This window comes from Centruroides sculpturatus, unplaced genomic scaffold (assembly GCF_000671375.1).
Source record: "Centruroides sculpturatus isolate CEXI.00-Female unplaced genomic scaffold, Cexi_2.0 scaffold1695, whole genome shotgun sequence".
In the NCBI taxonomy this organism is placed as follows: Eukaryota; Metazoa; Arthropoda; class Arachnida; order Scorpiones; family Buthidae; genus Centruroides; species Centruroides sculpturatus.
The window spans coordinates 17,170-44,180 of NW_019385847.1; the positions used below are offsets into that span (position 1 = coordinate 17,170).

The 27,011-nt window shown below is 29.9% G+C and overlaps 1 protein-coding gene across 2 annotated transcripts; it reads right to left on the reverse strand.

The window, feature by feature from the left end:
- Positions 1–1,643: 1,643 nt before the first annotated feature.
- LOC111642479 (glucose dehydrogenase [FAD, quinone]-like) lies at positions 1,644–25,424 on the reverse strand. 2 transcript variants are annotated; one of them, XM_023388831.1, is made up of 10 exons: positions 24,919–25,424; positions 22,467–22,656; positions 21,767–21,898; positions 21,532–21,653; positions 21,229–21,399; positions 20,990–21,143; positions 20,726–20,889; positions 20,479–20,656; positions 10,748–10,970; positions 1,644–1,883 (listed from the first exon to the last, which is right to left on the reverse strand). In XM_023388831.1, exons 1-10 carry the CDS (start codon positions 25,159–25,161, stop codon positions 1,733–1,735), a joined length of 1,728 nt encoding a protein of 575 aa, XP_023244599.1. In that variant the 5' UTR covers positions 25,162–25,424; the 3' UTR covers positions 1,644–1,732. The 2 variants fall into 2 exon arrangements, with proteins under 2 accessions (XP_023244599.1, XP_023244600.1); XM_023388832.1 differs by lacking the exon at positions 24,919–25,424 and adding an exon at positions 23,491–23,632.
- Between the last annotated feature and the right edge of the window lie 1,587 nt (positions 25,425–27,011).

Sequence of the window (27,011 nt, forward strand, 5' to 3'; positions counted from 1 at the left end):
TAAATTGTATATGTTTTAAAACTCTGTTTGAAGATCTTGTGCAAACGTTCCATTTTGTTGAAAAAAAAAAAAAAACACATTTTTATGAATCGACTCATTAATCAGTTTTTTATCAGCTGAATTCAAAAAGGCTTTTACGCCTCAGTTATATGTTACATTTTTTCAAACTTTTCGATATTTTATGATTATCGTTGTCGTTTCTTGTGTGGGTTTTTAGAATTTGTCTATTGCTGTAAGCTATTACCCTTAAAATTTATTTTTGAAATCTAGTTATCAATATACCTTTGTTATCAATATAATCACATTCATGCCTTAAATACAGCCAAATTATTTATAGAAAACTATCTCTGGTTTTATATTTCAATTAAGTGCCCACAGAAATTTAATCGTAGAGCACGTGCTGGTTCCTATCGATCGAATCTCAGAAGAAGCGCAAGTAACAAAAAATAAAAATTTGTTAAAATAAAATATCGCAAGAATTTTATTAGGAAAATATCTCAAGTTGAAACGAAATCTCTTGTTTTGGAATTTGGAACTACTAGGAATTTTCTGAATTTTCTTCACGTGCCTAAATAGAGGCCACTTTCCCATAGAAAGTCTTCCCGAGAAGCATTCTTCCTTGGCAGATCGCCCATATGTCGCGTTGCTTTATTCCATTAATCCAATCCAATCTATCGCTCTGAAAACCTGGGTTCGAAAAACCCAGTAATTTCTTGAAGGTTGTCTATCCTATTCATCACTGAGACGCCTCATTGTGGTCCTGGCCGAATCCACGATGGGAATGATTAAAGGTCTTCTTAGTGTCCGGAGGGCGAAATTATTAAAAAATCAAAAACTACATATGCTCTATTGCTTATTCTACGTCTACTCTTATTTACATTATGGCTATTTACATTATATTCATATTTGCAGAGAAGCTTTATATTTATAACGCTAATGCATCAAATGGTTCGCTCGAATCATTTAAGTAAAGACATGTCATTTCAGAGAAGGTACTATGTAAAGAATGAAATGATGTAGATGATATAACAGTGGACAACTTCAAAGAGAGGATATCTCAATTTATACAGTTTTTGATGCAATTAATGTGTATTCTGCTATATGAAACATTAATAGAAATAAACTCACAAAACCTACAAAACAATGTGTCATGGGGATTTGTTTGTTATAATGTATGTATTCTCCATATAGTCACCACCTTTCTGTAGTGGTCATTTATCTTGGTCCCACTGGGACCAAGATACATATACATAAATTTTATAACTTAACAGATCGGTTTTACGGTTAAATTTTCATTTAAAAATGATTAAAATATGAGTGTTTATATTGAGCCTGGTACATATTTTTATATTGAGCATGGTACACGATCGCTTCACGAGTAATTTTCCAGACAATTGATCAAAGTCATTAACATAAATTTGTGTAATAACAGAACATTATTATATAAATATTCAGCTTATAGTCTTTTTAATCTATAGTTTATAACAAATAATAATAATTATTATTATTCATATACGTCAGGGAAAAACTGGACAAGGTTCGTTTGTGATCTGTTGTAACCCATTCTAATAATTCTCAATAAATGTAAAAAAATATAATTTAAAATGATTTATTAATTTAAAATTGTCTAAAAGATGATGCTAATATGTACAATTATTTCTTTTAATTTACAGTTTAAATTATGAGAATAATATACATATGAAAATGATAATTAAAATTAAACTAAGTTATATCACGTTTCATTATGTAGATATGTTTTGTATCCTAAGATCATATCAGCAGCCTTCTCTGCTATCATTATCGTTGGAGCATTTGTGTTCCCTGAGATGATTTCAGGCATAACAGAAGCATCGACTACCCTTAATCCAGATACACCTTTCACTCTGGAAAATAAGGAAAAAACACGTGAATAAAGTATCTTGAAGCAGGAGCTGAAAAATGATAATGATGAAGAAACATATTTATGCAAAAACAAGAATAAAAAGTATTAATAATAATGTTAAAATGATAACAATATTATATTTATATAAATACAACAAATGTATTTATATAAATATTCAAGTAATTAGATCATATGAGTTGATTAATACTAGAATTTTTAAATCTATCTCTGATTAATCTAGTTCATATGATTAATTAGATAAAATGTATACTGTAATTTTTTCTGAAATATTTATAGCCTATACTAGAAAGCATAACTTTTACTATTCACTATTGAGGGAAATATATAGAATTTGAAATTATGTTTAATTATAAAAATACTGTTAATTAATACAATATTATTATTATTATAAGAGGCATGTTTTTATAATTCACGGTTGAAAGAATCGAAGTTATCATGCCATGAAGTCACACATTTTTTTTTCCTCGAAAAAATCTTTATATATTAATCAGATAGTAGAAATAGGACAGTCACAGTATTTGGCACAGATTATTAATAAATAGCTTGATTTACAAAACAAATGTAAATTTTACTAGATTAAAAAATAATACTTTCCTACTGTATAAATTTTAAAAGTTCTTTGTAGAGATATTATTTCATTTAATTAGTTTTTATTTTAAAGAAGATTAAAGAATAGCTCTACCATAATTACTAAATTTCAAATGTTATGCAAAAAGTAAGGTTTATAGAGAGAAATGAAGTAAAGAGTGACCCATAAGCAGCGTGGGTGGCTGCTAATACAGTTATTTTAATATTACAGTTAATAATAATACAGTTATTTTAATATTACAGTTAATAATAATACAGTTATTTTAATATTACAGTTAATAATAATACAGTTATTTTAATATTACAGTTAATAATAATACAGTTATTTTAATATTACAGTTAATAATAATACAGTTATTTTAATATTACAGTTAATAATAATACAGTTATTTTAATATTACAGTTAATAATAATACAGTTATTTTAATATTAACTGTATTAATATTAAAATAAATCTAGTAATAGCCGACTGACCGTGATAGATTTGTTATAAAAATTATAAAAAATTCGTATAAACTACATTAAAAATTCACCATTTTATTATTTTATAAGAAGTGATATAAATTAATAATTTTTTGTCAAATTAATAGGACATTTCTATGTTTATAAATAAAACATTTAAAAAATTTAGTTTCTATGAAATATTTGTATATTTTTCATTTCTTCCTTATGTCTCTTCTTTTCTCTTCCTTATGATCTTTATTGATTTTTATGATTCCATTTGTTTCTTTTAATCTTTTTTCTTATCATTCATACAAATAATTATTTTCATATACAAATAAAAATATCCACAGTATCATATTTATAAAATTTTATAAATTCTGTCGGAAGGATTTTGAAATTTCAGATTAAGACATGAATGAAATTATAATTATATTTACAAATAAAATAGTTTATTTAATTATATCTTTATCATTTATACTATACAGTATTTTAAAATAATTAAACTATAAATGAATGAAAATGAAATTGGATTTTTTAAATTTTGATTAAAAGAATTATCAATTACACAATTTTCGTCAATTATAAATAAAAATATGACCCTTCGTAATTTAATACATGTACTATTTTCATAAATTTATTATAATTATTATTAATAACCGTCCTAACGAAATTAATTTTACTGTATTTTTCAAATTGTTGTATATTATTTTCATTTTTATAAGAAAAATATTGTCTGTTTTATTGAAATTAAACACAATGCCATCTAAAGTTGCCTGTAATTTTAATAACAAATAAACAGTCTCACCTACCAGTCGCTCACCGCAATGGATATGGAAAAAATAATCCCTGTTAATACCAACGGTGAGGAAAGAGTTAAAATAATAAAAATAATAACTCTCGCTAATCACCTCCTTTCGGAGTGAGAGAGCTCAGTAGTTATAATAAACTATAGAGTGATGCCGGCGGGAACATAAGCTTTCGGTAGAGTCACCCATACTAGTAAGGTTTATAGAGAGAAATGAAGTAAAGAGTGACCCATAAGCAGCGTGGGTGGCTGCTAAACAGCATCGATTCCCACGTTAGGGGCGTCAGATTTATAAACACTCAGCTTTAGATATATAAGCTCACTCTCTTCTTGGAGAAAATAAAAATGGTAGTCACACTTTCACAGCATGATATCGGTTCGAACGTCGTCAGGGTTAACAAGGTCCGAGTACGTGAGTTAGGCAGAGATTCACGTTCAAGAAATCTACTAAAGTCTCTCTTAGCTACCGGTGGTGAACACAGCGCTGGCCCAAGTATGGCTGCTGTATCACAGACACATTCACTATCTCATACATATACACAATGGATAATACACACCAATCCAGCCAAAGTGCTTCAGCAGCAATCCAGCCAAGTGGACCACAATGCCAAACAGATACATTAAAAACACAGACAAATCATAAGCTTGCAAATAAAACTAGAAATACAAATTAATAACATTTCAAACAATTAGACAGGTTGACATAACACTAAAGGCATCATAATATTAAAGTTAATAAAAGAGGTTAAGAAAATATTCAGGAAAATTAAAACACACACACACAACACGAACAACACAATACATGGACACACTCAAACAAAAACTTGCAGCTAACGAGTAAGTCGAAAAACTGAAACGTAGTCTGTATGCTGCGAAAACAACAAAATAAATTATTCATAATCAATATTTTACAGACAACTATGTATAAAACCCACCATACAATCACAGCACAATGGTGCACCAACAGAAAAACAATTCATAGATTATTGATCTGCTCTTTGGTCCAATCTAGTCACACACAAAAACAAAACGTGTTGGATCAAGGAAAAAAGAAGAATCATCTCTTATATTGAAATAAGCATACAAGATATCCAACATGCAATACAAAGAACACACAGTTGGAAGGCGCCAATTGCAGATAGCATTCATAATTTCTGGTACAAAACATTCATTCCTCTGCACCAGGAATTAGCCAAAAATTTCACGTACACATTCAGAAACCATAAGACATGCCAAATTTTTTTAAAATATAGGACAATACCAAAAGACTCTTCTTACAAAAATGATAACACGAAAGATCTTACCCAATAATGAACAATCATTTGACTTCCTACATTCTACACTTCATGCATTACAAACAAAATACCATCACATACAACAATACAACATTCTCTCCAGCAGCAAAAAGAATGACGTAAAAACCACATGGGATACAAAAAGCAGTTACTCATAGACTCATTCATTCTACGAGAAGCACAGAAACAAAACAAAAGCCTATACATAGCATACATAGCTTACAGAAAGGCATTCGACAGCATCCCACATACTTTTACACTACTGCATACACTACACTTATACAAAATACAATCAACGCTCATTACATTTTTAGAAAAGACAATGCAACACAGGAGAACACTGCACTTCAGACTTCACGACACGTATACCAAAACAAACCAAACACATATAATACGAGACATTTTTAAGAGAGATTCATTAAGTCTACTCTAGTTTTGTCCACCTTGAACCCATTGACCAATAATTTGATACAACATTAAACACAACAAAACAATACATTATATATTATCTTACCTCATCTACATGGACGACGTAAAACTATATGCGTCTACACAAGCTCAGCTAAATCATCTTTTAGAAGTTGCACACACTTACTCCACTGACATTCAAATGGAATTTGGTCTAGACCAGGTGTGTCCAAACTTTTATCCCTTAGGGGCTACTTTTTTGGTAAAAAAATATAGTCTGCGGGCGACTATGAATATGGGCAAACAATTTTAGGATTTTTATATGAGCATGCGTTAACATTCATTTGCATTGTTCATCGGGATAAATACAAATAGTATGGGTACGTTGCACAGACAGTCTATTATTGTAAGAATAAATTATCGAATTAAGATTTTTAAACATTAATTTAAGTGAAAGCAAATTGTTCAACTTTAGCTTCGCGAGGACTTACAAAACCTTTGCGGTCGACCGTTCGACCGCGGTCTACGTGTTGCCCATCCCTGGTCGAGACAAATCAGAACACTTCACATAGAAAAAAAAAGAAAGAAATTCTGAAGAAGGATGATTCTGTACTCAGAAATGTCATTGAATCCATGGATGAAAGAGAAGCTTACTAATATTTAGGATTCTAACATCATAGATGTGGGGTTTAGACAAGCAACAATCCTAAACCGTTAAGACAATAAATTTACGCGGGGTTGAGGGGGAGGCGAGGAGAACGAGGGAGAGAGTCAAGTAAGGGACGAAGTAAGAAAGACGACAGTTGGGGACGACACGAAAGTGAGAAAGGGCTAAAAGGCGTTACGAAGGCGAGAATATTATCATTCTATCAAGACGGTTACGACCGCTGGATTATTGTCATTTCTATTTCTCTATCTCAATAACTATTCCTACAAATTTTGGGGGCTCGTCCGGGATATTGAGAAATTCTTACGAGAACTTTTAGAAGGGCAATGGAGTCCAGACAAGATGGCGGAGTTAGTGACGCTGCGGTGAACGACGAAGAACTACGACTGACTGTTGTAACTAAGGGCAATACGATGTCGGATGTGAAACATCTTAAGTGTGCTGATCTGAAAATCGAACTAGGACGACCACGGGTAACAAGAGAGAGTTGGTGCAAAGATTGGAGGCGGCACTTTTGATTGAGAACGCCAGAGACAACGACGTGCAAGGCGACGACGATGCTGACGAAAGTGAGGACGAAGATAGTGATATTATGCGACATACAAGTGAGTACTCTAAGCCAATGTTTACATTTAGAGATGTTGATGAATCCCTTGAAACGTTCAGGGGTGACGACGGAAAGAATGTAAAGTGGATATCTAATTTCGAAGACATGGCGGAAATGTGTAACTGGAATGGCATGCAGAAGATAATTTACGCAAAACGACTACAGAGGTTCAGCAAGAATGTACGTAAACTACGAACAATGTACTAAGTCATGGCGAGCATTAAAAGAAGCCCTTTGCGCCGAATTTTCTCCAAAACTGAACAGCAGAAAGATGCATAAACAACTGTCGATGGAAGTGAAGCATCAAAATGAAACTTATCAGGAATATATGTATCGGATGATTGAAATTTCGTCACAAATTACGATTGAGGAAGAATCAGTGATACAATATATCATCGATGGAATTCAGGATGAGCAAGTAAGCAAGACAGTGCTTTATGGTGCTACTACTTTCAAAGAATTTTGACAAAAGCTGCGAATTTATGAAAACATGAAATCAAGTCGTAAGCCAAATGCTATAATGACGATGGGATCTAAGAAGCTAGGGCATGAGATTAAGCCTAATAATTCTTATGGAGATGAAAAACGTTGCTATAACTGTGGCGGGAAAAACCATGTGAGTAAAAGTTGTCCGGAAAAAGACAAAGGAATAAAATGTTTTAGTTGTAATAATTTTGGTTATATTTCGGCTCAATGTCCTCAAAATGTTGAGAAGAGAAGTTATGAAGTAAAGGTAGAAGAATTTAAGTCAAAACCTATAAAATAAGTCAAAATAGAGGAAGTGAGCTTCACGGCACTTATAGATTCAGGAAGTGACATAAATTTAATGAGAGCCGATGATTACGTAAAGTTGGGCGCACCAAAATTAATTGGTAATTTCTTAGAATTTCATGGAGTAAGTGAACGAAAGAGTTCTACACTAGGGAGTTTTTGGACTGTAGTAAGTGTTGACAAAGACCAATTTTCAATCCCCATACATGTGGTTCCAAGTTCATTCCTTGCTTATCAGTTATCGTTGGGAGCAGACTTTCTGAAACAAGTTCATATCAGTTTAAAAGAAGATCGTGTTGTAAAATTTATTAAAGCAAGAAGTGTAGAAGTAAACATTTCAGACGTATACGATATCGATGTTGCCTGCGTTGATGTTGGTGGTGTTGGTTGAGCCGCACCAATGATGCAAAATATAGAGGAGAGCCTCTGAATCCAACAAGAAACTACAAAGCAGCCAGGGAACAAGAAACAGAGATAAAAATGAACATTATTTTAAAAAATGATGCTCCAGTTTGTCAACATCCAAGACAGCTATCTGCTAGTTAGAAGGCTGAAGTTAATAAGGAGATGGAAGAATGGTTACACAAAACATCTGAACCATCCACAGATGATGAAGGAATAGTAGAAGAGCAAGGAATAACGAAACTTTACAAAATAACAAAAATTACTTTCCGAACAATTCAATATAATATCATATTGTAGAGGGATATATTGATTAATTCAGTGGTTCTCAGTTGGGGGTACGTGTACCCCTAGGGGTACGAGCATAAATCGAAGGGGTATATCTAACTTTCATTATAAAATGGTATGACCAGTCAAAAGAAGAAAAAGAAGATTCACATAAGTCTTCAGAACTTAATCATTGGTTACAGCAACGTCATGCATCAAACGTTAAGCAAGCAGAAGTTGCAGTTGTTCAGGAGAAACAGATGGAAGTTTGTGGTGCCTTTTTTATACGTGGTGACGCACAGCAACGCGCTGATGATCATTCAATGGAAAAACAGCATGTTGGTTACGCAAGATTAAAATCAGCAGGTGAAGAAATTGTTCATAAGAGAGAAAGAGAGCAAGAAGAACGAAAGCAAAAGGAAGAAGAAAAACACAGACAAAATTATCATAGTAGATCAGATGATCGAAAACGTGACATGAGACAAAATAGACGCTCAAGAAGTAGAAAACATGGAAGCAGAAGTAGAGATAGATCTTATTATAATAGAAGAGGATATTATAAAGAAAGAAAAAAAAATGAAAGAAAGATCTAAATATAGATCTAGATCGAGAAGTCCTGATCAAAGACGACGTGACAATCATACTCAATCACGTGATTCAAAATATCGAAGACGGTCTAGAAAATCCGCAAAAATTAGAGTAACAGCAAGGGAGAACATTAAATTAATTAAAAAACTGCAAGCGGACAACATGAAACCGTGGGTCCGTTCAACTAACGAAGTATTCCACCGATCAGACGAGGACATCGGGGACGATGTCCTCGTCTGACTAGTGGAATACTTCGTTAGCTGTCAGAATGGCCGAATGTGGGGTTTAGACGAGTAACATTCCTAAACCGTTAAGACAATAAATTTACGAGGGGTTGCGGGGGAGGCGAGGAGAACGAAGGAGAGAGTCAAGTAAGGGGAGAAGTGAGAAAGATGACAGTTCGGAACGACACGAAAGTGAGAAAGGACAAAAAGACGTTACGAAGGCGAGAATATTATCATTCTATCAAGACGGTTACGACCGCTGGATTATTGTCATTTCTATTTCTCTATCTCAATAACTATTCCTACATAGAATATGCACAAATAAAACAAAGACTTACAAAACAATAATCTCAATACTAATAAAATATCTGAATGCAATAAAAACATGTGCCATCCAAGTATTGACATATTTCTTTGGAGTTATACAATTTACACACGCAGAACTAGAATAACTCCAAAGGTAAACACAAACAATATTAACAAAACACAACAACCATAAGTCATCCTTAGAAAGCTGACTCTTCCTCTTAAAAAGGAAGTACGGGACCTCGCAGATGTATAAACGTTCATCACAAACACCGCGAGAGTATTTCAACAGAAAACAGAAACATTATAATTACACAAAGCAATAACTCTTGTAGACAAAAACAGTACACTGTTAAACACTTACAGGATCTAACACAGTTCACAAAACGTACAGATACCATCACACTCATGGGCTCTAAAGAAGCTCTGTTGTAGGTATCCTAACGATTCAGCCAGGATCACGTTGACATAACTGCGTCAAACTGCTGACTCTTAGCTCTATTCTTTGGAGAGACAGAAAGGTTCTTGATTGCCATACAGAAGATCAGATCAAAAATACAGTACAAAAAGTACATTTTAAAAGACACAACTATATACAGATGGCACTTGTAGGAAGTATCACATCATGCACGAAATCATACAATACATCATATCCCAAACTGATTACTTACATCGATCTAACAAAATAACAAATATAACACATCAAAAGCTTGCACACAAACACAAATATCTACATACAAAACTAACCAAATTAAATATAGACGCCTCAGACGGTCATAGAAAACAACAAACAAAATATACTATGACCGTGCCATAATCACAAACAAATCAATCCATCAAAACAGACCAGACGTCATGCTCATTGATAAACAAAACATACCCATATACATCACAGATATAGCTGTACCAAATACCCACAACAAACAAAATACATACACTGAAAAAATTACTAAATACTAAGAACTTGCCCACGAAATGAAGCATTTGAAGAGAATGGCTGAGGTACTTATTGTGCCAGTAATCTTGATTGCACAAGTGTCATACCATATACATTACACAGAAGTCTCGAAACATTAGAGATTCACAACTATAAATACATCATTCTATAAAAGGCAGCCATACTAAACACATTTCACATAGGAAATTCTTAAACACAGAGAAGTACTGTACATAAACAGCTCGCAAACAAAACATTTGTTTTCTGTAATTATGCCTTGATATTGGTGCAGTAAAGCACTAGGCATCGGTAAACATGCCGTGTAGGATACATCCCAACAATACAACGTAATAATAATACATTTTAAATTATGAAAAATATTAAAATTGTGTGAATACTTCTCAGTATAACTAATGGCAAAGCAAAATAAAATTTCATGTTTACATATTTTAACAATTTAATATTAAAATCTAACTCTATGAGAATAATTTTTAAGAAACAATAATAGGTGTTTTTAAATATTTAAATTACAAACCTTAATTCGGGATCGACAACTGTTGTTGGATCATCTGGAGCGCCCATTTTGCAAGTACCAACAGGATGATAAATAGTCGTAGTTAGTGTTCTAGCAAGACATTCCAAGTGTTGATCGCTTAATTTTTGATATCTTTGGCATTCAGGTACCTTAGTAGGAAAAAGGCGTGCTCCGTATTTTTTAAATGCTTCAGATTCTCCTAGCAACACACTCTTCTTCATCCCTACAATTATGATAATTATAAATTTATAATTTAGGGAATTTATATCTAAACGTATAATATATTTTTGGTGATAATCAAACCAGTTATTTAAATTTTAGGGATTATCACACCAGTGAATATATCACCAAAAAATTTTAATTTAACTAAGGGCAAAAGGCAATGAACAATACGCATTTAATATATTGTTAATTTTGTATTTTAAATATGTAAAAATATTCTAAGAATGCAATATGTAGAAAAAGTAAATAAATTTTATTATATTTAATTTAAGTAATGTGCTTAAATTAATCTCAAAATTTTCTGTTAAAGTAAGTAATATTGTTTATGTTAGACATTATTTCATTTAGTGTCATTATAATTTATCTTAATAAGATTCCAAAAAGAAATGTACTGTACATCTTTAATATAGGTATCATACATTAGTAGTAGTGATTCCATACAGATTTGAGGTATATTTTATTTTTATTCATAATATCTGATACATTTAATAATGTTGAATCTAAATACATTTTTCAGAATGTTTTACATTGACGATTACCAAACTTATCTTACTTGGCGTCACATTTTAAAATATTAAAAACTAGATCGGAAATACATTGCAGATAATTCGCGTAGTTTACTACTCAATGTACAGTACTTGTCGATATTTATAACATTCTTCATAATAAGATAGAAAAATTGGCAAAAATTCCAAGAAAAATAGCAGAAATTATGTTAAACATTCTGGAAAATGTATTTAGATTCGATATTACTAAATTTATCAGAAATTACTTTGAATATACCCCAAAGTCTATCGAATCACTACAACTTACAGGATATTGGTTAGAATATTGTAATTACACAAGCTTAATCATCTTTGACTCTTCTTTTTCAGCTTTTTAACCTGTGTTTAAAACTGTTCTATAATTCCTAAGCTTAAATTATACATGCAAATTTATAAAAGAATTTATATTTCAGCATATATAAAAGTAGGTAAACAATTAAAAGCACAAGCTTTTACTTGTTTAACTACTTTTATACGCTGAAATATAAATTCTTTTATAAATTTGCATAATAAAGAATAAAGTAATAAAGTGGTTTCGAACGGTTACAGCCTAGAAAATTTAAGACTGTATATAAAATGATATATTATTTAATTGGAAAAACAGTACACAAAACTTTCAATGGCATAAACTTACTCAATAGCAATTTAATGCATTCAGCACATTTCTAAACCACTGAGAGTTATTTTTGATGTTTTTATTAAATTCCATCAACCTAGAACTATTTTAACTTAATTATTTTTTAACGTAAATTTTATATCTCTAATATTTATATAATTCTTATTTATATCTATGTTTGCACATATTTGAAAAGTTATATAAATAACAGTTTTAAGTGTAGCGGTTAATGTTTATCCTATCCTATCGTAAATTAGTTCTAAAAAATGCATAAAAGAAGTAGATACAAAACAAACAAGTGTAAAATTAATAAATATCAATATAATGCTACTGTTTCGGTTTTTATTGTAAATAATTGTGAGATTAATTAATAAATTAATTCAATACATTGAATTAAATCTATTTGCATTATGCATTCGTATAAAATTAAGTGGTTATGTATCCTAAGAGTGCAATAAAAAAAATAATTACAGTAAATAGAGTTGAGGTGAGAGCGATCGAATGAGCAATATCAATATCAAGAATATTCTGAAACTATTCAATTCTTCATGGTGCTAATACATTTATTCCCACAAAAATGAGTGCTAAATTATATTATAATGCATTTTAAATATTTATTAATTATCTATTATTAATTAAAAGCATTTTTAAATTATTTGTTTTATACGTTAGTCGATATATTTCTCAATTCTCACTTATTAAGTTCTCTTATAATAAACAATAGATTAATAAAATCTAAACTGATTTATTTCTTTGAAAATTTTATATTTTTTCTTATAATTTTTCAATCATGCAAATACACTACTTTAATTTTATATAAGAATGATATATAGTATCTATCAATCTAAAATCTTTGCTTTTACATTTATGATTTTATCATTTGTTGAATTAATATGATAAAACTAAGCCAAGTTTATCTGCTCTGATTCTGAAATCTCTTGAATAATAAATAGGCCTATATCTGATCTACGAAAAAATACTGGAATGAAATCAGAAATCCATGCCAAGTTTACGAAAATTAAGTAAGATTGAAAAATATAGGTAATTTGATCTCAATCATTAAATTTTCTACTTTTAATATACTGTTACTTCAAGTTAAATAATTACGTAAAGAGTATTAGAGCTTGAATTGAAATGATCTTTCAGTATTAAACTATACTGAAAGAATCGCTTTTAACTCAAAATATTCATTCTTCAATTAAATATTAATTTAACAGTTGTAAGTTGAAGTGGGCCCACCAATAGCCAAGCGGCTCTGTTCCCTGAACACAGGGAATTCGGTCGTGGGTTCGTGCCTCTCCAGGACGGGCTAGCCACGTGGAGTTTTCCGGGATGTAACGCCTGAATAACGACCAGTTACTCTTTAAAAGGCATCCCTCTAGGCAGATCGCCCAATTGTTGCATTGCCATAACTTAATAAAACAAAACAATAAGTTAGTGACAGATGGACAGCCTATCACTTAGGGATCCGAGATCGAATCGAGACGATTCGAAAAACCCCAGGAATTTTCCCGGAGATGGTCAATCCGGATATGTCAGGCCCGATTCCTCACCACACAGTTCCATTGTAGACCTGACCGAACACATAATGACCTTGGTGAAAAAGCCCTCGGGCTAAAAGAGTTTTTAGAAATATGCTGAAGTGTTTTGCTAACACAGTCAAAGAGCGAATTGTGCATTTCATTTTATAATAATTAATTTTTTCCCCTAAAATTTGGCTTTCTAGTTTATTATAATTATTTTTGTGCCGAAATTTTTGCATGGATTTATATGGCATTATTGCATATTTTAGAATGAAAATTGATACAGTTGGCTTACTTCTTTCGTATTTTTAATATCACATTAAATTGAATTTTACGCATTTTTTAGAAATAACATAAATTTATACCTTTAGAAAAACGTTTATTTCGAAACAATAATGGAAAAAAGTGGCTTGATTAATTTTCGAAGAAAGTTAAGTAACAGGCAGACATTTTACAATTCAAATACCAAAACGTTTTTATATTATATTACTACAACTTCTTGCCTTTATTATAACTATTACAATTTTTGTGTTACTACACACTTAAACTTTTAGGGCTTATCACACTGACTTGAAGGAAGAGTCTGCAGATAGCAACTAATAATAAATATACTTTAGTAATATTTGTTATTGGTTGCTGTATTTGTGGATATTTACAAGTTTGGTTTTAATTTTCAGCTGTCTTTGTTACATATCTGTTCTAATTTTAATTGATATTACATACCTAATGTTTACATTACTAAATTGTCTAACTGAAGAGAGGCCATTATAAAGCCCGAAATGCATTTTAGATTGATAATTTTGTACATAAAAGTTAATGTATTTATATAAATGGATGTATATAATTAATTAATAAACTCCTCTTGTCAACATAGTCAGTGTGATAAACCCTAAAAGTTTAAGTGTGATTCACTTTTAAATTTCTAATTCTTTTCGAATTCCTGTAAAACATGCCAAGTAAAGCTTTTATTTCTAATAAAAATAATTTGCTTTCTAAAGGAAATTATTTATTTCGTGCAAAATTTTATAATTATGTAAAATTATTTGTAACTTTTAAAATATTTATTAATTAAACAAGTAAATTTATTTAATTTTCTCTGCGGTTTAAATTCCTTTTTCCAGTTATTTCAAATTTTTGTACTTTCATATTTTACATATGCTTACGTACGATTATATTTTTAATAATCATTTGTATTTTCTTAAATTTATATTTAAATTTTAATGATAATTTTAGTTTTATCTTTATATTATTTATATTCTTTGTATATGTTTGTTGCACTTTTTAATAATTTATTTGTTTCCTTGTGTATTTTTTATTGATAGATTTATTTTTGTTTTTAAGGGTTAAAAAATTTATTGTCCTTAGACATTTTTTGATATATTAATAATAAAATTTATTAACAAACTTTATCCTTCTGTACAAAAAATAAAACAGAAATAATTCCAAATCGAATAGTAATTTGAGTAATAACTAAAACTAAAATTCGATGCCAGAATTTAATACAAAATTTAAAAGTAATTCATACGATTTTTCTACTCATAAATATCTATTCTGAATAAATTACGCCACCCAACAGAAAAAAATCAAATTACAAATTGATCTATTGTTACGAAAAATCTATGGCATATTCATTTATATTAATACAATCCCTAGAGCTCAGCATTATCTATAATTTTAGATTTAGCTTCAATTACATTAAATATCCGGATATATCGTACCCTGTCCCTCACCACCCGGCCGTCTCATGGTGGGCCTGGCCCTTTTCTAGCTTCGGAAAAGGGCCAGGCCCTTTTAATCGGCTTGCTAGAAAGAGGCCCTCTTAGTGCCCACAGGGAGGAAAGAGTTTTAAAAATTTAAAAAAAAAAATAGAAGGATCTCCAAAATAAACTTGGAGGATGTCGATAAAGCCAAGCATATCTGAAAGATATGCTTGGCTGGCTTTACGCCATTGCATCTCTAAATCAAATCAACCATACAATATCTTCAGTATCTAATTGATGAAGAAAATGGAGGGGTTGTTCAAAAGCTGAAACAATTTTACTAAGCGTGTAATGCTTATAAACTAAAATATACAAATAAATTCAAGTTTTTTCTGTGTAATTTGACATTAATCACAACTTATATAAACTTAACTGTCATATTTTCACTGAAACATTCGCAGCTTGGAAAAGTTGCGAATTTTACTGTATTCATATTATTTACTATACACTCAAAATTTTATTTATTTACATGAAAATTTACAAATTAATTTATAAACCATTGTCAAATCCGGACTTTAAAGAGTTATCTAGTTTGCCAATACAAATCCCAGCCGTGGATAAATGCTAATAGTATTAAAAAGCAAAATGTAAATTTTAAAGGCCTTCTGATTGCCCTTAATTCTATACGTTGATATTTTTTTAGAATCAATTCGTGAAATGTTTAATTCTTAATTAAAATGAATCATTCAATTTAAGATATAATATATTAAATTATACACTAACAATGCTTCATTAAATATAGTTTCATATATAGTCTACTAGATGCTATTATATTTTAAAACTTATCTTAAAAGCATATTTTTATTAACACATGCAGATTTCCATTATAAATGCTAAAGATTTATATCAAGATAAAACAAATAAAAAAAATTGGATGATTGAAAGAGATCCGACAAGATTTTTATATAAAAATATTTCAAAAAATCCATCAACGAGTTGCTTAACTTTCCCCGCAACATTTGCTGGCGCCTTCTGTTAACATATTTTGTTTTAAAACTTTTTATATCTGTAACTACTACAAAATGGCAAGAAGCTTAATTTTGAGGGGAGGGATGGGTTTTACAAAAATTGTAATTGCTAATAACGAGTGAAATCGTCATTAAGTCCGACCCTATTGGGGATACACACGATCCCTTTATCTCCCCACTCGTAGATTTATAATTAGTGATGTGTCGGATATCCGTATCCGCGGATATCCGAGGGAAAAAAGATCCATATTCGTATCCGTATCCGTTACTTTTTAGCGGATCTTTAACGGATCTTTTATCTTAATGAATTTCATTACTTATATGAAATTTTAAAGATAGGTAGCAATAAAATACTAATAACGTCAATTCGAATCACTTTTTATTTCTTAAAATCACATATTTGGCACATTCACATTGCAAAAATTTTATCATGCAAAATTCATTTACTATCGTAAAATATTTCCATGTTACACTACTAAACTTTTTTGCCAACATTGTTTTTATTTTAATTTAACTCAACACTCTCCAAAAATACAAACGTAATCTACGCTATACCGTGCCACACTAAACTATAAACAAAAACACACGCAGTGCAAGTCAAAACACGTCGCGTTACTAACACAAAGCGTCAACTATCGGTCCAAGGTCACACACACCGGCGCCGACTGTTAAGAAAGTTGAGATGCGTATCCGTATCCGTATCCGCGGATCTAGACACTAATGAACGTATCTGTATCCGTATCCGCAGATATACATTTTTAACGATCCGGCACATCACTACTTATAATCACCAAAATTTAATAGCATCAATCCCCTTAATAAACAAACCTGAAAATTTTCAGAAATTTTTGACAGAAAGTACAGGAGTTATTAAGCTTCAAAGAAGGTAAACAAAATCCTGCCACCCACACACACTAACATACAGAAAATACTCCCTTTTTTTCCTTTTCATTTCTCGATGTTTCAAGGTGTCCTGAATCCAAAAATGTAAAAATCTTGGGGCCCATTTTTTTTTTACCGATCGCCATACTCTCCCTCTGTTATATACAGGGTGTATCAGAATGACGTTTTAAAAATTTGGGGGATTGTAGAGGATGAAATTTTGAACGTTTTGATATAAGGAACCTATAGCCGGAAATGTGATATAAAGTTTCTACAGCACTTTGCACTTTGCAGTCGGTATGCTGAATGAAACAGCAGAATACAGTATTTATGACAAGTTTTATTGACAAAATAGTACAGTACAATCAAACTGTACATCGAATCAGTGGCTGCAGTACTTTAGAGTAAATGTTCAATGTGACGACCACCAACTTCGTTACATAATGTGCAACGACGAACCATGTTTTGTCCGACTCTCCATAAGATGCCACGCTCCCCTTTGATGGTATTAAATGCTGTAAAGATGCGCTCCGTAAGCTCATGAACTGTTCCTACAGGTGTTGCGTACGCAAGGGACTTTACATAACTTCAGAAAAAGAAGTCAAGAACAATAACATGACGTCAATGGACGAAAGGGTAACTACAAAAGTGAAGGACGGTCAAGCACTTCCTAACGCTGTAGAAACTTTATATCATATTTCCGGCTATAGGTTCCTTATATCAAAACTTTCCACATTTCATCCTCTACAATACCCCAAATTTTTAAAATGTCATTCTGATACGCCCTGTATAACAGCCGGGAAAATAAAAATTAATTAAATAAAAACATTTCAATGCTATACATTGTTTGTTTTAAATTTTAAAAATATGCAAAATATATTTTAATATTGCCATAATTTACAGAAAATAAACTTTTAAATTTTATAAAGTTTATATTTTGTTTAGTTACTAAACATTACATATTTTCTGACGTAATAAATTAGAAATATTTGCATCAATTTATTTCCATCTCCATTTAGTTCAACTAAAGTTGGTTTTATTTCCATCTCCATTTAGTTGAACTAAATGGAGATGGAAATAAAACCAAGTATTTATTTAAAACTCAATTTTGAGTTCGAAGTCCAATAAATTCATCAAACACGGTTTGAAAGGCAATATACATCAATTTTTAAATATATACCAGAAAGTGATATATTTTATTTTAAAACAGATTTACTAATTATGGGCATTTTTCAAATTTTATTCTCACGAATTGAATAGAAATTTGAATTTAATGAAACGAAAATCAATTCAAACGTGATCAGCTACTGGATATGCCATTCGTCTTATTTAAATGGGGTAAATAATGCTATCATTTACAATTTTCAAATGTTTATACAGTATTTAATTTTAATTCTTATTCACATATATAAAAATAATTTTATTTTGCTTATATATAAAAATTTAATATAAAATATTTCAAAATTTCTGTTCAAAATATCGTACGAATTTATACAAAAATATTAAGCTCGAAATTTAGTGTTACCATTTCAACATAACAATTTTGGGCTTCTCATAAGTGGTTACATCATATATTGACAGTAGACTCCCCTATAATACGGTAGATACCTTCCGTTATATATGAATTCCGTATTTTACCATCCACATAAATACATGAGCCAATCACAATCCGGCAGGTGTGCAGTTTACGGACTACGGCTGTTTGAAAGGTTTTCTTCCATAAAATTAATCGATTCTAGACTAATTTGACTCAACATTTCCAAAACACGTATAATTTTTTGGGAATAATCCATATAAACTATGCTATAAACAAAAAATTGTAGGATTACTTACCGAGTGGTGTGCACCGTTCGACGACGCCATTGCTTAAGCTTGTTTTCGTCGCGGAGCGGCGCATCGAACGGCGGTCGCGTATATTCTGATAAGTTATTTTTCTGCGAAAAATTCGCTTAACTTTGGAGACAGCATTAATATAAATATAATCTTTATGGCCGTTAAATAATAAATGGTTTTTAATAGATCTGCTGCTCGTTTAAACTCAACAGTTTGTGCAATATCCGTTATTGGTCTATTCCAGGGGTCGGCAACCTGCGGCTCGCGAGCCACATGCGGCTCTTTAGTTCCATACGCAAATATTATTTATTTTATAAGAAAAAAAACATTTAAAAATCGTTGTGAATCGATTAACGAGGATTAGGCACCGATTCTATCTCTCAGCCACTTGTACTCGCTTTTCATCGCACACCTCCCCCGTGACACGCGTCGTCACTGTCGTCAGTCCGTCGGAAGCTCTCGAATGACGCCGACGTCGGATGTTTCTATGAGGTTTAATTCGCTTTCGACGTAAGACAATTCTGAATAAATAGATTACTGTAGTATATTTTATCAGAAAACTTTATTTATGCGAGTACTATTTATTGTTGGCAAGAAAAAATTTTGTGGCTCTTTAAAAACTTTGAAATTTTGTAAATTGTAATTTTTGGCTCTTCCGACTCAAAAGGTTGCCGACCCCTGGTCTATTCGACCAATCCTGTCGCGACACGAGTCGGCGATGAGTCTCTTTTAGCGTGTTTATACGAACGAATACGATCGCAATTTTTTCGCCGTGTTATACGAATCCGTACTATATGAACCCGTGTTATAGGGGAGGGTAAACAAATTTAACGTTATTTTTATAACCACGTTTTTTTACAAAAATTGTCTGTACTTTTTCAGTCGACTTTTACAATGGGGCATGCAGCCGAATATCTTTTGACTGACAGACAATTTTTGTAAAAAAGAAAGTGGTTGTAAAAATAATGTTAAATTTGTAACTAAATATAAGATATAACCACTTATGAGAAGCCCAAAATTGTTATGTTGAAATGATAACACTAAATTTATACATATAAAATAGAAGAGAAGTATTAGTCAAAATGTTTAAAAAAAATGTTAAGTTAAATTGTGAAAAATATGAAATATTTTCATTAGATGTAGGCTAATTGATAAAATCTATATTAATAATTTGGATATTTAAAATATAATAATTTACACTTAGTTTTTCATGTGATAAAATTTGCCTGTGAGGTATAGCGTGACAATCAAAACTTAAAGTACTGTAGTTATATTTGCTTCATATTTATTCTAGATGTAACTTTAATTTAACATTGATTTAATTAAGGAATGTTTAAGTGGAAATAAATATTTTTAAATAATGCTCTATTGCATAAACTTACCATCTACCATGACCATAATATCATGTGGATGCGATAGATAATTTGGATCTATAATTGGGTGATCGTAAGGATTTGCACTTCTTAACTTTATGTAACCACGACTCTTGGGTCGAAGTAATACTGGCAACATGGAAAATGTATCACGATTAGAAAGTGGTCCATAAAAGGAATTCCATGTCTGAAATGTTCAGGAAATTCTATAAATATGTTTAAATTGTAAAACTATAACTCATTATAATTTACTTACTGCTTTACTTATCCCGCCAGCCGGCATATGAAAATCGCCACCGTCAGAAGACATGCTTCCCGATGCAAAATGTATTTGTATATCAGGATAATCGTCCGAAATATTAGCATAACGTGTATTAATAAAAGCTAAACCTTCAACTCCACCGGGTATAGTCCAGGGTCCTTGAAAATGGTTTTAATTGGGTTAAGATATCTCAATGAGATTAATTATATAAGCATAAACATTTTTATAATGAATATAAACCTTGATAAACTAACACACCTTTTCCAGAAACAAAAAATCGCACTCCATTAACTGCATTGAACATACGATAAAAAACGTTAGAGACAGGTTTCTCCAGCAAAAAACTCAATCCAAGTGGATAAATATGATCTTGGAGGTTGTAACCGACTGCCAGATCTGATATGACCGGAATCTGTAACATGATATATGAATTGTATAATGATTTTCGTACTTGATGTATAATGATTTTTAATTTAATCTTTTTCTTTAATCCTTACCCCAAATTTCTCTAAATCTTTTCCAGGACCAATTCCCGACAACATTAATAATACTGGTGAATTTATAGCACCCGCAGATAAAATAATCTCTTTTCTGGCATACACAATATAAGTTTTGTTAAAACGATCGAATTGAACGGCTCTAGCTCTTTTGTACTTATCAAATAAGATCTAAAACATTAATACATAACTATGTCATTAATTTTATTCGCGAGCAATTCTATGGTAATGTTTAATTAGTCTAAAATCAGAGATTAGAAAGAAAGATAAATTCTAAAAAAATATATTTGATATAAAACATACTTTTGTAACATATGAAAACAGCAAAATTAATAGATTGGAACGATATTTCACTGGTTTCAAGAAAGCCTTGTTAGTGCTGCATCGCTTCCCTTTCCTAGTTGTGGTTTGTGGGAAAGAGAAACCTAAAATTAAAAAAACAATAATAATAATTTTTTAAAAATATTATTCTAGATATCTTTAATCACGTTCATATTATAGAATTTTTATTGAGTAATTTAAGCGTGGCATTATTTACCTGTTTGTCTCTTACTATTGATATCTACATTGGGATATCCGAAAATCTTCCCCGATTCTAAAAACGAATCCATTAAAGGAGTGGAATATATAGGAGAAGAAACTGTTAGATAACCTCCCGAGCTGTGGAAACCTAAAATAAAGTGTTGGATACAATTCGAAATCTTAAAATGATCCATAAAAATATATAAAATTATATTTGGGTTATTTAAAAATCTTTATGTCTATGTCTTTATATCTACTACTTCGAAATTGTTTATCCATTCCTTAATTATTATTTAAATTATTTATTTCTTATCACCTAGAAATGACCATGTCGTTTGTTTTCATTTGATAAGAAACGAATAATAGTTATACTGTTTATATATATATATATATATTGTTAAGAATAATAACACTCCATATATACCGAAAGTGTATACGATATTTACATATAATCGTTATATTTCTATAGGTTATTGACAACCGAATTAAGTCGGAACCAGTTTATTAAAACTTAGTATTCTTTAATAATTTTTCTGGTACTAAAAAGAGAAAAATTTAAAAACGTTTTTCGTATTTTATTACGAAAACTTTAGATTTAGATAAATTTTTATTAATTCAAAACATAACTTGATTATATAATTAATATAATTGCATATCAAATGATGTTTGACTCGTTATTTCAAAATTTAAACTTAATTAAATCGTTCGAAATTTACCATTATCAAGCATATCCGGATCTAGATTATCTTCAGATTTTAGAAAATAGGGAAAGACGTCTCTCCATCCCCATCCATAAGCTCCCTTCCTAGCCCAATTGTCATAATCGCGACGATTTCCTCTAACGTAAAGCATATAATTCAGTACACTGCATCCTCCCAAAACTTTTCCTCTCGGCCATTTCGAACGCTAAAACATAAAATTTATATCATTTAATTAAGATTTGAATATTTTACATAATTTATCCTTGAGTATATTCGTGATTATAATTTTATAAAAAGCGTTTCAGATATGAGTAATTATTAAAGGTAGGAAAGTAAAATGCGTGATTTATATATTAAAAAAAAGAAAGAGAAGAAAAAATTAGACGTTCAAATTGAAAATGTCCTAGAAAATGATGACCAGGTTTTATTATTGATAAAATTAGGACAGTTTTCAAAAAGTAAAACATGCTTAATAACTTTAACCCTGTTAAGTCTGTAAAAGAGAGCTTGACTGCATTACTGTACAATACTATATATTATATAATGTAATGTAAATATTTCTTATCATTGTGTGAATATGACAAGTGAAGACATTGTTTTCAATATTAATTTTTAATTAAACTACTGTCTAAAGATAATTACAGTAATCTCTACCAGCTCATAAAACTAGAATAAATATATTTTGGTTGCTCAGTTTAATAAAGAAGCACTTAATAACAGACTAAAATGAAAAAAAGAATAACTTAATCATGAAGTAAGTTAATTTAACTTTACAGATAAAAATTTCTTTATAAAAATACACTGTATGATACAGAAGATAATACTTTCCTGTTTTCGGGTTCACCGATTCAGTTAATTTTTAAGTAGAATTTAATATGTTAAACTTTGATAAGAAGTAAAAAAATAATTTAATGAAAAATACTTTTGCTTGATAAAAAATATTTTAAAAGAAATTAAACAATACTTCTCACAAGAGAACTAGGTAAACAAGTAGCTTATACATATTATAAGTTATTTTTAAAAGTTTTATAATACACACGCCATATTAAAAAATTAGTTCTAAAATATAGAATAAATCCTCCATTATCCAACCTACAGCATTTTACAACTCATTATTAAACAATAGCTGTTTGCTATGCAATAAACAATAAACGATGATGATGTAGATTTATTATTATTGTTTTAAAGTATGATAACCTTTCGATGTAATCTCAGTTTAATATCCGTAAGGCGTGAGTTGGATTTTTTAATATATTTGTATGTCACCGATCACTTGTATCTGTTTGATTGTGAATAATATATGGCCTACATGTTCTAATATTATTGTAACTTCCTTACTTTGCATGAGCTATGTTTCATATAGGAATTTTGATCGTTTGATAAGTATTTTAATTAAAATTGTTAGGGGATGAAGTTGTCTAAACCCCTCTTTAACAGGATATGGTCTGTCCATTTACACACAAAAATTCACATTACTCAATTAATACAGCTATTTTAGAAGTTTGATTTTATATTATACAATAGCACGTGGTTCATACTGTAGTTATTATTACAGAATGTAGGTCTATTGTTATGAAAAAAGAAATTACATATTTATTTTGACGACGTAAAATTAGTTGTAAAGGATATTTTATGAATATAAACCTTGATAACTAACACACCTTTTCCAGAAACAAAAAATCGCACTCCATTAACTGCATTGAACATACGATAAAAAACGTTAGAGACAGGTTTCTCCAGCAAAAAACTCAATCCAAGTGGATAAATATGATCTTGGAGGTTGTAACCGACTGCCAGATCTGATATGACCGGAATCTGTAACATGATATATGAATTGTATAATGATTTTCGTACTTGATGTATAATGATTTTTAATTTAATCTTTTTTTTTTTAATCCTTACCCCAAATTTCTCTAAATCTTTTCCAGGACCAATTCCCGACAACATTAATAATACTGGTGAATTTATAGCACCCGCAGATAAAATAATCTCTTTTCTGGCATACACAATATAAGTTTTGTTAAAACGATCGAATTGAACGGCTCTAGCTCTTTTGTACTTATCAAATAAGATCTAAAACATTAATACATAACTATGTCATTAATTTTATTCGCGAGCAATTCTATGGTAATGTTTAATTAGTCTAAAATCAGAGATTAGAAAGAAAGATAAATTCTAAAAAAATATATTTGATATAAAACATACTTTTGTAACATATGAAAACAGCAAAATTAATAGATNATCATCATTTAGTAAGCGTTTTAAAATTCAAATCCCCTACTCTTGTTCCATTTAAAATTTAGGCTTTCATAATTACATATGATAAGTATTTTTTTCTACAGTCTCTTGAATTATAGGTTATTGTTTGAAGTTCATTCGAAAAAAATGAATTATCACATATTTGTTTTGTTTCTTTTATATTTTTCTATAAACTGTAAAGGCATTTAAATAATTATTTAAAGCTTACCCTTCCTTCTAAACCGAAACATGAATATTTCTGAGGTTCTGTCATGTAGCCCCAATCAACTGGAGATAATTGCAACCCGACAGCAATAAATGGAATATCTGTGATTAAGTTTTCATTGCTTCCTGCTTCTAACAGTAATACTTTATTCCTAGGATCTGTAGAAAGACGATTAGCGATAACTGCTCCCGCTGATCCACCTCCAACTGTAAAAGGAAAACAATGCAAACTATCTAAATTGCACATTTACGACATTATAGATAAATAAATAGTTCATTTATAGTCTAGAATAGGGGAATTTAGCATGAATTTTATTCTAATTTTGCAATTAATTAAAGTTTTAAAGAATTTCAGACCTATTTCATGAAAACGATATCTAAAATTACCAATTTTTCTTACTCGTATTTATTTTTCTTTGAATCTCATTTACTTTCTAGGATTGTTTTTCAATTTAAATCGTCGAAAAAATAGTAGAATTTGTGAAAAACTACTAATATTTTTTTCTTATGTCATACATTAGTTTGTCTGCCCGTAAAATAGTTCGAAAACTAAAAAAGTTGAACTTACAGGCAATAGTAATAACGAAATATATTTTCATTAGACTCATAAATAAATGACCACATCATATCAAATTTTGCTTATATATTAATATATAATTATTCTTAATCGTAGGCTATATATTTATGATGAACAGAAATAAATGAATATTTTAATAATTTATAACAGCCTTTCTCAATCTTTTGATTATGATGGAGCACTTTTGTTTTCTCAATTATGTAAAGCACCAATATAAGAGTGCAAGTATATATGAATATACGTACAGTACGTATGTATGTATGTTTGTAGGTAGGTAAGTAAGTATATATTGACGAAAAGCATATAAATTAAGAAAACAAATAAATATATTATTTTCTATTAATGATATAATCGAAATATATATACTTATATCATTAACATATACTGAAATCTTTTAGCATTTTTATCAAATAATTTCATTACCGTAAATGTAAAACTGGTTCAAGTAATATAATACTAATTCTAGTTTTAAAAATCATTCAATTCGAACTAATACAGTTAATTATGTATACATTTTCTGTATACAGCATCTTTTAAACAATTAAATACAATAATTTAAGCCTCTTTATATAATTAATAATTATTAATTTCTGTTATTGGTTTTCATTAATCGATCATTAAAGCGATTATAAATATAATTGACGTATATATTATCGGTATAATATAACTGCATGTAAACAAGAAAAAATATTCAATTAAATATCTTAAAATAGATTATTTTTCAGCTAGTTTTTAGATTTAAAACATGTAGTTTATGCTCCAATTGTTAGGATCGATTTTTTTACTTTAAGAGTATTTATGACTGTATTGCATCTTTCATGGAATATTAAGTTAAGCACGCCTTTTGATAAATGACAGATTTATTAAGGACTAACGACGATTAAATGCTTTACTGATGATTTTAATGATACGCCTTTAAGTCTTTTTAAAAAGTTATTAAGATAATCACATTGATTAGAAATTTGGAAATCAGAATTGTAGTCCTATAAAGAATCTAAATTAGAGATCTCAAATTTCAGAAATGTATCAAAAATAATATATTATATAAATAAATATAATATATTATTTTTTATAGTCTTTATAATTTGCTCAATTTCTCTTTTAAAATATGCATTTTAACCGATGACTTTATTTTTATAATAGAAATGTATGATTAAATATTGCATATACATACATTTAAACAGATTCATATATACTTCTCATGTATGATTTGCTCGTGTATGTTTACATGATCATCAGCTTCATCTTCATTACATTGAATTACTATTATTACTGAATAATAAGAAGTGAATAATTATATAGTTCTGTATGAAAAATCAGAAAAATAAATGATTTTAAGACTATTTAAAACTAATTTACTATTAAAGTGGTACCCAGTACTGTGTTTTTCACTATTATCGCAATTTCTCTGTAGAATTTGAACTAAATTTTAAACTACGTTTCTTCATCTAACAAGACTGGCATCACTATTAGAATATTTTATATAATTTCAATTCCAGTATGATATTTATCCTTATTAA

Bases quoted from the DNA above. Each gene is read 5' to 3' on its own strand.
- LOC111642479 (XM_023388831.1), bottom strand. From the start codon at position 25,161: ATGTGCAATTTAGATAGTTTGCATTGTTTTCCTTTTACAGTTGGAGGT. The intron at 20,890-20,989 runs GTGTGTTAGTTT...ACCATTTTCAAG, and splicing joins ATTTTTTGTTTCTGGAAAAG to GACCCTGGACTATACCCGGT. The intron at 10,971-20,478 runs GTAAGTTTATGC...TCATAATTGTAG, and splicing joins TATTATGGTCATGGTAGATG to GGATGAAGAAGAGTGTGTTG.